This window comes from Aptenodytes patagonicus, chromosome 6, assembly GCF_965638725.1.
Source record: "Aptenodytes patagonicus chromosome 6, bAptPat1.pri.cur, whole genome shotgun sequence".
In the NCBI taxonomy this organism is placed as follows: Eukaryota; Metazoa; Chordata; class Aves; order Sphenisciformes; family Spheniscidae; genus Aptenodytes; species Aptenodytes patagonicus.
Genome location: NC_134954.1, coordinates 6,551,215 through 6,564,351, shown reverse-complemented (window position 1 = coordinate 6,564,351; position 13,137 = coordinate 6,551,215). Strand labels below are relative to the sequence as shown.

The 13,137-nt window shown below is 43.8% G+C and overlaps 2 protein-coding genes across 15 annotated transcripts in view; both read left to right on the top strand.

Moving 5' to 3' along the window:
• The window catches only part of GK5 (glycerol kinase 5), a 31,534-nt gene extending 24,862 nt beyond the window's left edge, over nucleotides 1-6,672 (top strand). For 4 of the 9 annotated variants that reach the window (XM_076340985.1, XM_076340984.1, XM_076340980.1 and 1 more), the window contains 3 exons: nucleotides 1,208-1,267; nucleotides 4,119-4,252; nucleotides 4,640-4,925. In XM_076340985.1, coding sequence (XP_076197100.1) covers nucleotides 1,208-1,267; nucleotides 4,119-4,252; nucleotides 4,640-4,902 — 457 coding nt within the window. In that variant the 3' untranslated portion in view covers nucleotides 4,903-4,925. The other 5 variants (XM_076340983.1, XM_076340981.1, XM_076340988.1 and 2 more) reach the window with 5 other exon arrangements.
• Nucleotides 6,673-6,785: 113 nt separating this feature from the next.
• Nucleotides 6,786-13,137, top strand: part of TFDP2 (transcription factor Dp-2) — a 71,032-nt gene continuing 64,680 nt past the window's right edge. Inside the window, exons 1-3 of one of the 6 annotated variants that reach the window (XM_076340976.1) lie at nucleotides 6,786-7,201; nucleotides 7,313-7,375; nucleotides 9,322-9,375. The gene's annotated coding sequence lies outside the window, so the exon portion shown is untranslated. Of the gene's footprint in view, nucleotides 7,202-7,312; nucleotides 7,376-8,590; nucleotides 9,376-11,983; nucleotides 12,031-12,307; nucleotides 12,366-13,137 lie in introns of those variants that run through there. The other 5 variants (XM_076340975.1, XM_076340973.1, XM_076340974.1 and 2 more) reach the window with 5 other exon arrangements.

The window sequence follows — 13,137 nt, the reverse complement described above, 5'->3', positions numbered from 1 at the left end:
AACACTTTACAAATAAACTCGTGTATATTTATTAGTTCAGAGTTTTTGTTATTAAGTAACCATATAGGCATTCTTAAATTATATTGTTTTCTGCATGTTCTAAAAATGTTTTCTGTTTAAAGCTTGTCCTTACTCTCCTGACAGTGTTTTGTCAGAAGCTGTAGCCCACTCCAGCTGTGTTTTAAAGTACCCCTGAAGCTGGAAGCTTTATATTGGCTCTTTGGCTAAAGTTTGACTTTTTGGTGTTTTATAAAACACAGTAATAGGCATCTTAAACATCTTTAAAGATGTGAATGGACAACAACTTCCAGATCGAACTGTCAAGGTTAAAGATATTACCACTAGTCACTGACGATACCGCATCAGTAGGACCCTGTGGAACAGATTGGTTCTGCCTTGCAAACCCGTGCAGCATGCCTCGAACTGAATTTGAATGTGGTTTGAGCCTGGCTCACACTGCACTGTGGCCAGTTAGGGAACACCCATATGATTCCTTCCATCTAGTCACCAGCTCTGCTTTGGGCATGATAACCTCCTGCAAAGAGGCAAAAAGGATGTCTGGAGGAAGGTAACATTTGGAATTGCTGCAACTGTTTCTAATGCATTTTTTTTCTGCATTATAAGAGGAACGTGAGATGCAGTAGTTCCTGAACTGAAGCATGTGTCTCTTGAAAACAGGGATGTCGAGAATCTCATCTCATTCAAATACCTAACTAGAAAAGGGTAGAGATCCTTTGTGTTTAGACTTTCTCCCATTAAATGAAATGGTTTCAGAACAAGTCAACCTTACAGCCTTCAGATGTTCCCTTTGAAGAACAGCTGGATGAACTCCGATTAACACTCGGTCAGCCTACTTTCCTCACTCTAAACCACTTGTTACATCAACAATTGCATCTTGTCTGTAGAAACCTATCAGCAATTCCAGGTGGGAAAAATGTATCTTCTGCAGTGACTTGCTATAGAACGGGCCCTGATTTAGCTATACTTGTGCCTTTGTAATGATGTGTAACAAAGACCAGTTTCAGACTTTTTTTTTCCCCCTTTTTTTTTTTTTAAATTTATGCATTCTGGAAACTTGTTAGCTACTGCAGCAGTTCTGACACAACTGAGGCATTTTTTGCCTTGTATTTTATTTTCTGACTACGTAGATACTGGAAACATTTTGTGGAATATATAATGCTTAATTCGACTAAATATTTTTTTAAAGAAACAAACAGCTTTATGATATCATTGTGAAGAAGGTACGCATTCCTCTTCAAACTATTCGGTAAGTTCCATGTAGCTTTTAAATTTGATATATGGGAGATTGATCTTTTTTTTTTTTAAATAGGTGTGACCTTTATTATGCATTTTATCTTACTGTAAAAATTCTGCTGCTGAGAAATAGATGATTACCAAATCAAATGTTAATGTAACTTAAGTGGGCAGTTCTACCCACAAAAGGGTTGGTTCTTAATTAAACTATGGGCATTGGTGATTGTCAGTAGGTGAGTAATGAATTGTTCTATTTAAAAAAAAAAAAAAGGCAAATTCATGTTTTCAGGTAGCACTAGAGTACATATAGCAATGCCTACCACAAAGGTAATTCTATGCTTTATTATCATTCTTTCATACTGAAATTTTTTTGTGCTGGGTCTGTCACAGACTGAATATTTTTTTGAAGACATCAGTTAAAACTGGATCTATTTGTGAAGGAAAGAGGAAGAATACTTTTACAATTCAATTGTTAAGACATTGGTTTTGCTTCAGTCTTTGAAGAAGCAAATCAAATTTAGTGAGGTAGCCGTGATCCCTAGAATATGCTTTTCACAACGTCTTGGAAAAATTTAGCTGAATTATGTGTTGCTGGAAAGCTACATTGCACATTACAGTAGGTACTTGGTTTGGGCGCACCAGTTGTCTTAGAGCCTCAAGCCCTCCCACGCTGAGAAAGCTCTCCAAAATTTCTCCTTCTTGCAGCCAGGGGTCATCGTGATACCATGGTCAAGAACAGAGGGGAGAGTGTTCCTGTCCCTCTTGTGGTTTTTTTTCCTGATACCCATGCAAAGGAAGAAGTGGACTGGCAGGCACGTAGACAGTTGAGAAATCAGAATTTTGAGTAGTGGAAGAAAGGTGAAAGTACAAGGTGGGGGGAGGTAAAAATTTCTGTCTTCCATCATGTACTGGGACAGAGTAGGCAAAGATAAAGGAACAGCCAGGCTTGGGGTTTTAATGAAGAGGAAAAGATCAAAAGTATTGGAATTTTAGGTTCCTTAGGAAGCTTTTTTACATAGACAATTGCATCCAAAATTTGAGAAGTCATATTAAGACTGTGAACTGAAAAATGGAAAGTGTGGAAGTACTGCCTAGGGAACACTAGAATTCTGATCCCATTTACGTTGTAATGTAAACTTTAAATTGTATGATCATGTTCTGTTTTATTCATTAATATAAAATTGCTGTTTCATATAGTGACTATAATGGTTAACTACGATCAGTAGCAATTCAGCTTGTGGATTAAGCATTAGAAGATAATGAGATACACGTAATGGCTTTTTCAGTAGGGTTGTAAACTGCTTTCCCATCCTTTTGTCTGCACATCTTTAGTATCTATCCATTACTTTTAATGTTTTTGTCGTTGTTGTTTTTATCCCATAAATATGTTCATTCCCTTTTTAGCTATTGTCCTGCATCCCTCCTTTCTTCCCCGTCTCTGGCTCCTACAGGCTCCTACGAAGTTGTCATTTTCATTAGTCCTCAACATTCCTATTACTTCTCTTTGCTTGTCTCGACACCATCAAGGAAAGCACAGAGAGGGAACCCTCAGTTTTAGTCCTCATGTCCTACGTTGTAGCAGTCTGCAGCAGCCTTTACAAGCATGATCCTGGTGGTCCCTGGAGCCCTGGAATATCAGCTATTTACTTGTTGTGTGAAATAGCACATCCCCAGTCGAATGGCATGCAGGAACTTTGAGCTAGATGATGTAGCAGATTGAATCTTCAAAGGATCTAGCAGCAAAATTTAGCAAAATGTAAAACTGAGTATTTGGAAATTTTCTTTCTTTTTTCCCCTTGTAACTTGAATCAAATGGATGCCTTATTTTTACAGAAGAAGGAAAATGCATGTCACTGGCATTAGGAAAGTGACTTTGCCAGTTAAAGGTTTTTAAGCCATCGTATAGAGGTGGTAACTCTGCTTAACTCTGTACAAACAAGCAAAACCCTGTAACATCGCCAATCAGGCAGTCTCTCCTGATTTTACTTTCAGAAACAGCCAAAACATTTATGCAAAAGTTTTCTGAGGCATCACGTAGTAGAGAAGATTTCAGCTGGCATATTTGAAGATTTCTAAGCAACTGTTAAGTTTTATTACCTAACACTTTCTATAGTAATAAACAGTAGGTGTCTTTACTGCACCACATCTGATAGAACAACAGCTCCATACCCAGCTGGCATTGGAGTCCAACAGTGTAACAAACCAATCTATGACAATTCAAAGATCGCTTTTTGTTTTAGTTATTTTTTGTTTGCAAGAGTGATTACTTTGCACCACTAGTAATCACTCTCAGATGATTAAAGGTCAGCACTGATAAGTTCTAGTTTCCTCCATTTAAAAGGGTCTCTGACATGATGCAATTAGGAAAATAGATAGATGGAAGCCTCGTTCTCATCTTCCTCATAAAAAGAAGCAACTGTGAAGGCATTTTAGCTAACTAGTACAAAGATTTGGTAGTAATGAAAGAAGTACTTTCCCAGATCTGAGAACACTTGAAAGGGTTTGTTTAATGTAATGGTTTTGACTGTTGTCATGTTGTGGTGATAACTATGTAAAGGTAACATTTCAACCAGGATGATGTATAGTTTTAGAAGACAGAGCTTTCAAAGCTTTTGATAACGTGTCTGTCCTGTGTCCCTGTCTGTCTACCATTCCTCCCCTAGTTTATAGGCATTCTTTTTTTTTTCTAGGCACCTTGTGCTGGCCTCTAAATTTGCCCATAAAATGGAAGTGCATTTGTGCATGAGTGACAGGAAGATTTATGCATAGGTGTGGAACCCCAGAAGTTGTTTTCTGAAATGTTGGCAATAAGCATTTGAACTAATCGCATTTTTTTTTAACTTCCTCTTCCCCTCTCCCTGTAGAGCTGATGGAGGTGTCAGCAATAATAGTTTTGTCATGCAGATGACTTCAGACTTAATTAATAAGAAAATAGAAAAACCTGCAAATGCAGACATGTCTAGTCTTGGTGCAGCTTTTCTAGCAGGCCTTGCTTCAGGTATGTACTCATTTAAAGAGGTTTTGTTTTTCCCTTCATAATGCATGTTTGTAAATATGGAGGGGGAAAAAAAAACAGAAAAAAACAGGGCATAACTTCAAATAACTGTAAAAACTCCCCAAAGGATTACTTTGTGGGAATCCAAGCGAGATTGGATTATGCTTCTCTATAGAGCTTTGTACCCATGTACTTGTATTTGATGGACCAAAGAAACGGATGATAATGTCATACATAAACCAAATCAAGGACCTTACGTGTATTTCTAACACAATGTCCCAATCTGCTGAGCAGTTGTATGCTGCTTTAGTTTTACATAAACGAATAGTGACAGCGAGTTTAATGTGAAAAGTATCTGCATATATGTTTGTAAGATTCATTTACATTTAGGAGGATGTTTCTTCTCTGCTGGAGAAGAAAGAGGAGAACCCCGTCTTGCTGCCTCCCTCTCTCTTGACCCGGACACTCGGCATCCCTTCCCATGTTTGCACCGCCTGGAGCGGTGCCCGGTGGGGATGGATCACGTGACAAGGAAGCTGCCGTGCTTACGTGCAGCCGTGTCACTCCTACTGAAGCTGCGTCCTGTCATCTGTGAACCGAGTCCTTTATTCTTTAAGGTTTTCACAGAAACAAACACAATGGAAGTTAAATAAATTATTAACAGGGAAAAAAAATCCAGCTCTACTCACACAGGACTGTTGTATATAATTAACCAGACTTAAAACTACAAACTGTCGACGGTTTTGCTTGATGGAAGTATATTTTGTAGGTGGATATTAACTTCCTTCAATTGCTTTGATATGTAAGTAACAACTGTAAGAAAAAAACCTATATGCTCAGGTGAGACTTATTCAGGAATTGAAACTGTAAGAAAGCTGCAGCCCTTGATAGACAAGAATGATTCAATAGCATAAATTAATCTGGCTACATAACACCAGCTGTTTTCTGCCACTTATGCAATTTTTAAGACAGTAGGAAATCAGCTAGTGCTAAGTCTTGGTTTCTGTGGCCCTTCTTCACTGAGAGGGACCTGCAGCCGAAAGCGCAGTGTGGCTGAAACCTAAGGGAACTTCAGTGTACCAGAGCTGTTCCTTGGAAACCGTCCCAGTTAAGCAGATGTGCTGTTGTCAGGATTCCAAACAAATGGATGCTATTGGAAAGGAGTTTCACAATGTTAAAAATATGCTTCCCTCTGAGAAAGTTGTTGGTTGAGTAAAGAAAAGCTGTCATGATTTCTCACTGTGTTTTTGCTTTGGATCTCTTGGAAACAAATTAAAACAACTCAAAAATAACATATTTGCAGCTGAGCTTGAGAATGAACTTTCTGTTTATAGGATTTTGGACTGACAAGGAACAACTAAAGAAGCTAAGGCGAATAGAAGCAGTTTTTGAGCCCCAGAAGGACTTGGAGGAATACAAACCTGCTATGGATACCTGGCTACAAGCAATGAAACGCTCCCTGCACTGGTAGAAATCGACATTTTAATTACAGAAAAATTAAAATGTTTTAATTCATATTTATAAGATCTTGACACTAACAGGACAGTAAAAAGGATAACTGAAATTTGTGATGGGTGTGTGTATATATATATATAAATATATATATATAAAAAAAGTTATATGGTACTTGTTACCCCCCCGCTGCTAGATTACTTACCACACCATAATGAACCTTCATACCATCCCTGTGACAGCTGTAGTCCAGCTGCAGTGTTTGTGTCCCTTCAGTGACCTCCTTTGGGTGGCCCAGCTGCTTGAATCCTACCGTGTACTAGGGATAGGGAGTATTTTCCTATGATGATGGGTTGTCTACTGAGGAAATCACCTCCTTTCTGATCTTCAGAATCTTTGGTATCTTAGTCATCAAGGAAGGGTAGAAGGCACGTATACGTACTTCCCTAGGCATTTCTAAGAAACGTAAAATGGTTGTTGGGGGGGTGGGTTGTGGTGAACTTGATTGTGTACAAAGATACTTTATTATTAGTAGCCTGTTACCCCCTTTTGGTTGACTTTCTAAGGAAGCATTTGACCCAGCTCTGATGACATTTTTGTGCACTAAATTAAGATGAAATACAAGCAAATAGAAATACAAGCAAAAATGAAATACAAAGCAAATAGGCTTTCAGTACTCCATTAAAAAAAAAAAAAAATCCAGGATTTTTGTAGCTGATGGTTCCTATCTAGCTTGTAGCTCAATTTTTAAAAAATTTTATGAAGACCAAAAGCTGTATTATCTGTCATGGGTAATACAAATACATTAAAAGTAGTTACAGGTATGCTATCTAACTTGTAAAAATCTGTAACATTAGTATTTTCAAGCCCATTGTTAAATCCTATTATTATTAGTTTAAAGGGGGTCAAAAGTCTATTTTTGAAGCTATGAATTACTTTTCTATTTTTTAAACAAATAAATTATAATTAAAGAAATGTGTAGTTAATTATTCTTATGTATTTGTTTATCACTAATCTTAAATTATTATTTTCTCAGGAGTAGGTGTAAATCAGTTTCAAAAATGTAAAATTATTATACATTTTCATTTCAGAATAGTATCACATTCAAGCTGTGGGTGATTGTGTTCCACAGACACTGGAGACAAGAAATGTTTTTAGATTTAACGTTATTGAAGAGGGCTGAAGAACTATCATTCACTTTTTCTTGTGTTGAAACATGGAAGGTCAAATCATACACCATTCCCTCAGTTTCTGTCACAGTCATCTACCATGAGTTGGAGCATCTACTCTAGCTGTGTTCGTCTTCAAACTAAATCTTATTTGCCTGTCACCCTTAGCTTAATGTACCATTTTTCTTATTCTTCTGTTACTTTCTGTCCTTCAACCTGTGCTACATCTTGGCACGTTTTTTTTTTTTCCTCTGGGTATCCTTCAAGTTGCAGAGACTGTTCTCTGCTGAACCTACTGTAATGGAAATCCTGAACTGAAGTCCAGAAACAGGTCTGTTTGCTGATTTCTAGTAATACGGCAGACTATATGATCTAAATGGTTGATAGCTCTATAGATACTTCATTTTTTTTTCTTTTTGGACCATAAAATATGGCTGTCCAGGTGCCAAGACTCTAATATAAAGTCCATTGATGAGGTTCCCTCCACTCCTCCTCCTGCTGTAAGGTAAGAACCTGTAGTTACAGGATATGTGGAACACTTGCTTTGCTTCAACACCCATGTTCAGCTTGTGACTTTCCTCTGTCATCTCAGCCTCACTGCTAAAGAAAATGCTCGTTGGCAAGAAGGTTCTGCTAGGCCAAACAGAAAGGCTTTCAGTCTGGCATTTTGAGCAGAAGTTTGTGGCCTCAGTCGCTGGTATTCTACACTTTCTTCTCGCTGAAGGAGTTTAGTTTCATGAAAGTCTGCCTAGGGATAATGTCCCCCTATTACCCTCTTGATGAAGGCTTCTTACCTTATGTTCACTTTATAGCTTTGTGGTTTTGCTGGGCTTGATTAGGGTTCCTGCAGTGTGCCCCGATGGAGCTCTAACGGGAGCCAAACCTGATTCTGTTCAAATCACTTCGCTGAAGGTAACTCAGCTAGCCATGTGCCTTATACTGCACCCTTACATGGTGGTGGTTTTCATCCTGGCCATAGCACAGCTAGAAAGATAGAAGATAACCAAGATGTTATATAGTCCTTTTGCTCTAGATAGTGTCCTAGAGGACCTATTCTGGATAACTATTTACCACTGTCACTGTTTAATTTGAAGCAGGAAATTTAACCTATTTTCACTAGCCTCAAATCTACAGGAGAGAAACTTCACTGCAAATTAAAGATTCAAAAAGGCCTTACTATATTCACCACCCGAGCCTTTCAAATGATCTGCAAAGTTGTGTGTTCTATTGTGGAGAGGTTCAAAGTAGTGAGTAAGTCTCTGAAACAAACAGGGGGTGTCTTTTAACTCTACCAAAATGGAGCAGCCTTTGGAGGTCAGAGCATCTGCCACAGCTTGTGACGTGTAGTTGTCCAAAGACCGAACAGACTAACAGACATCTTGGAAGAAAATTGATTACTGGTCACGAAGCCTCTTTTGCTTATCTGTTACAAGAAAAATTGATTTTATCTTTCCAGGAAATTTTTAATGTGCTGATATCTTAAAGTGGTACCCGTTAATTGATAATGAATTTGAAATGAGCTTTAAGCAATTAGATACATTTTTACAGGCGCTTTGCTGTCTCAATTTTTGCTACGCAGAAGGGCATTAAGACTGTTGTAGAAGCTCACTCATACTTTTATTTAAAATATGACAGCTTTTACTGCTGCCCTTTTTACTTGTATTTAGATTTTTGCCTTGGGGGTGGTTTTCATCAGTTTGAAAAGTATATGTAATTTTACATTTGCTATCGGCTGAGTTTGATAGTAAAGGTAACAATACAAAAATTGTAAATATTAACTAGTTTGTAGTTTTCTCATTTTAAGAGATACACCATGTTGAGATTGTGAATGTTTTACTTAGGATTGGATAGTAATTCACCTCATCAGGCATGTGACAATTGGAAATTCAGTTGAGAGATGTTAATCATCTCTGGGCATCCTGCCTTCACAGATACACATGGTGCTGATGGTAGATAATTGCATCCCAGTTTGGCAGTTTTTTCGTTCATAACGACATATTGTCCTATTATATACGTGGGGACTACATGGCATGAAAAATCCCTCTAATGGTGGAGGGATCTCACTATTGGATTAATTACTGCATGTCAAGAGAAAGGGCAGATAAAATAGTCTTCAGATAGTCGAAAATACTGAGCAGATATTGTATGAGTTTTCTTACGTAACTAAGAAAGAATCAAGTCAGCTATGTTTAAAATCTCACTGTAATGAACTTTGCCAAGATTTTTGAGTACTGTTTTCTTTTAAGCAGTGTTTTCTTCTCTCCTGTAACAGCTAATTTTATGTAAAATTAATTCAGTCGCTCTCATCTGGTTTTGACAAGAGCATTTATTCTTGCTTTCCTGTCAGAAGAAAGTAAAAAAGGAAAAAACTGCGTTGCTGTTTCAGCCTTCTAGCTTCTTCTTGGTCTAATCTCTGTAGCAAGATCCTTCAACTAGTCCCACTTTTTCCAGCATCAGGGCACAGCACAGAGACTCACCATTTGAACAGCAGCCGTGTGGAAAAAGGTAAGAACCATTTCTTGCCAGTCAGTGGGGCATGGAATAGAGGGGGGTTTGTGCCCTTACTGGTCCAAGCCAAAAAGTGCAGACTAAGGTGTGATCCCCTCGTCAAACAAACAGGTATGTCAGTTCTGCAGGTTGAGTCGGGGAATATGGTGGTGCTCTGACCCAGAAGTTGGGCAGCATTTTAGTCTAAGGTTTTACAGGGAGTTGGGGGCAAGTTCAGCAGGAGAAAGGGGGGGGCTGTTTTGGGTTCGTGTTTGTATAGGTTATCACAGCAAGGGTTGTGGGCTGGCAAGAAAGCAATGAAACTGGCAAATGTTGAAAAGTAGTATGTTGTGTGAAAGGGGAAGGTGGGGGATCTGAATGGGATCTGACCAGCCAGAGGGAGCGAGATGTTCTAAGGCTGGGAGACCGCTGGCCGTTTCCGGAGGGAGACATGAGAACTTCCCACAGTGCAGGTTTTACTCTAAGTAGCAGCTAAACCCATGCCTTAGCATGTCTAAAAAAATAATCCCAAGATGTTTTTCAACGCAGCCCTCATTCCGGGATAATGTTTGGGATTTGTGTAAGTTCTGAAAGACTATGCATTGGTTTAGAATGTTACAGCAATAGCATAATTACCCTCATGCAAATTGATCGTTGCTTCAGCAGCTTCAAACTCAGTAGTGTATATATAGTCATCTCATTCTGCAGTTTGCTGTTGAAAGCAAATGCAAACTACAGCAGTGACCTTTCTTCTGTTTCTCTCCTTAATGGTTAAAATGCCCGTTTTTCATGTTCGTAATCGGTTATAGTATCTGACTTCAGTTCATTGGTGTTTCTTGCAGGGAAGTAAATAAACCAATGAACTAAAAAGAGGTATTTGAAGCGGAAGTGTCTTTACTGGGGTTGGGTTTGAGTTCAATTATTTGTTTAGCTCAGGTAACTTACTGAATAGCGCAGTAGACCAGCCAACCTCGTTTCCTTCCATTTTGCTTCCTTTTCTAAGGCAGCGCATGCCTTCTGTGCTTCTGTCAGGGCGTGCTTCAGTTGCCTTTACGTTAGCTATTGTGATTGTACCTGTTAGAGGGGTCTCTAAGAGAATACACAATAGTTGGTGGGGGTTTTTTAACGCTTTCATGAAGGTATCTTGTATAACACTGTGGTAAAGGTCTTGTTGCATGTGACGAAAAATATTTATAGAGGATGGAAAGAAGCTAAAATCACAAAGTCAGCAAATTCCTGGGCACGTGCTAGATTTTCTGTTGTGAACTATCCCACTGAAGTAAACATACAGTTCTTGCTTGCTAATGTTTTCCTTAGTCCTTCCTTTAAGCACACTATTTTACAGGCTTGAACACGTTTTTTGATGTTTCTTCCCTTTTTAGTAAAGAGGATAGGATCAAGTATATCTTTCTAGAGCATTTAATGTTGGGTGTAAAGCAAGAAAAACACAAGTTTGCCATGTTTGGTCTACTCTGTGCGTGGTCTAGAGGTTTCTAAAACATGTAAATAGTGTTTCTACATCCACATAAACCTTGTTTTGCTCAGCTTGCTCAGTGGCATTAAGGTGAGTATGTGTTACAGAAATCTGAAAAATGGGTTGCCGCATGCCTTGGATGTGTGCCTAGCTGTACAGGAGAAAGACTTTAACAAATGTTGCATCGCTGCTTTGAACGGATTTTGGTTTTTTTACTCCCAGGAGTGTTTTCTATTCATATTCTCTCTTTAAGAATACTTAATCCTGCCTTGCTGAAATCAGTTTTTAAAAAAGACAGGGAAGTCTTGAAAGCAAATACTTCTTAAAGCTTTAATAATGGGCCCTACGACTGCAGCTGGGAAGCGGTTCCTCGGGGCTGTATCCAGCGCCACCCGCTGCCCCGCGGAGCGGCTCTTCACCAGTCCCTCCGCGGCGGGGCAGCGATGCGGGGAGCGCTGGGGAGAAGACTGCGGTGCGCGGTAACTGCTCACCGGCAACGTCATCGCTTTGTTTGCGAAGAGATCCTTTGTTTCGCAGGAAGGAAAGCCACGGAGCTGTGGCGGGGCACGTTGAAAGAGGAACTTGCCGAAGACCGCCCCGCCCGCCGCCGCGGGCTCGTCTCGGCCGCCGGGTTCCCCGCGCCGCGGCAGGGCTGTTCGTTCACCTGAGGCGGCTGAACTTTGCATCGCGCCAGCTCCTCTCAGAGAAGCGGAACGGAGCCTGGCGCGGCCTGTGTCTGCAGGCGTATATAAATACAAATATATATGTACACACTTCATACTGACTTGCAGCGCCCCGCCTCAGGAGGGCGGCGCCCGTGAAGGCAGGTACGGCCGGAGCTGTCAGCCAGCGCGGACCGGCGCCCAGCGGCCGGCCCCCGCTCCCAGCCCGCACCGGGCGGCCGCCGCGGCCCTCCGCCCCCTCCGGCAGCCGGAGGGCGCCGCCCAGGGGCCGTGAGGGGAAGGCGGCGGCAGCGGGTCTCGGCCGGCCACGCCCTTCCGCCCCGCCCCCCTCGCCGACGCCGCGTGGATTGGCGGGCGGCGTGTGTACACACACGGGATCCAGCCAATAGGGCGGGGGGGGGCGCCTGACCTCACGCGGCGCGGCGGCCAATGGGCGCGCCCGGTTGCCAGACGCCGCCAAGCTTGTGCGGGGGAGAAGGACCCGGGCAGAGCGCGGCGCGGCGGCGGAGCGAGGCGGCGAGTGGAGCCGGGCGCGGGGAGGGAGGGAGGGAGGGAGGGGGGGGGGCGGCGGCGGCGGCCGCCGAGCTGGAGGCGCTGCGAGCGCTCGCGCCGCCACGCGCCGGGGCTCGCGGCCTGGCCCTGGTGGGCTCCCGTCTCCGGGGCCTCCTCGCGAGCGGCGGGTGCGCGGCGCCGGCCCGGCCGAGAGGCGTCGTCGGCGCGCGGGGCCGGGCGGAGCGGCTGGCTCCCTGCCGCGGCGGCTGGTAAGGGGACGTCGCCGTCTCGTCGCCTCCGCGCCGCTGTCTAGGCCCGGCCCGCGCTGCCGCCTTCCGTCGCCGCTGCAGGGCCTGCGGGTGAGCGGGGAGCCGGGGGCGGGGGGGGGGGGGGGCCGTGAGGGAGGGGCAGCGCCTTTCTTCCCGGCGGGCCGGGGCGCCGCTTTCCCCGCCTCGCGTCGTTTAGCAGCGGCCGCCGCCCCCCCACCCCAGCCCCCCCCCGCGCCGTCTGGCGGCTCGGTCCCGTCGCCTCCCCCCCCTGCCCTCGCCGTGCCGCAGGCGGGGCGGGCGCCTCCCGCGCCCCGGGAGGGGGGCGAGCCGGTGCCTGACACCTGCGGGCGGCCGCGGGGCGGCGGCGTGCCCGGCCGGCGGGTGACAGCCGCCCCGCGCGCCGCCGGGTCACCCTCTCCTCCATTGTGGGGAGCGGCGGGCCTGGGCCGGCGCCGCGCCGCGTGTGCGCGGCCGCGGGGCGAGCGGGGCGGCCCTGGCCGGCTGCCGCGGTGGGGCGGCGGGCTGGGGCCGTGAGCGGCCCCCGCCTGGAGGGGTTACGGTTCAAAGAGGGACCGGCGGAGCCCGGGGCCGTGCAAAGTACGGCTCGAACTTCATAGCGTGGCTGTTTCGACTGACGGGTTTGGTCGGGGGAGGGTTAGTCCGACGGCAACAACAACAAAACTTAATCGAGTGCCTCCTCCTGCGCCCGTTGAGTTACAGGCCTTCCCTGACTTTCAGCCCTAACGGGTTTAACGGCGGAGGTGAATCCGAATACAAATGCCGTCTTTCGGAATTGAGAATGCAAACGATAGGAGGAAAATACGGAATAAGCCTTGAAACGTGGAAGAAAACCGCATCTGAG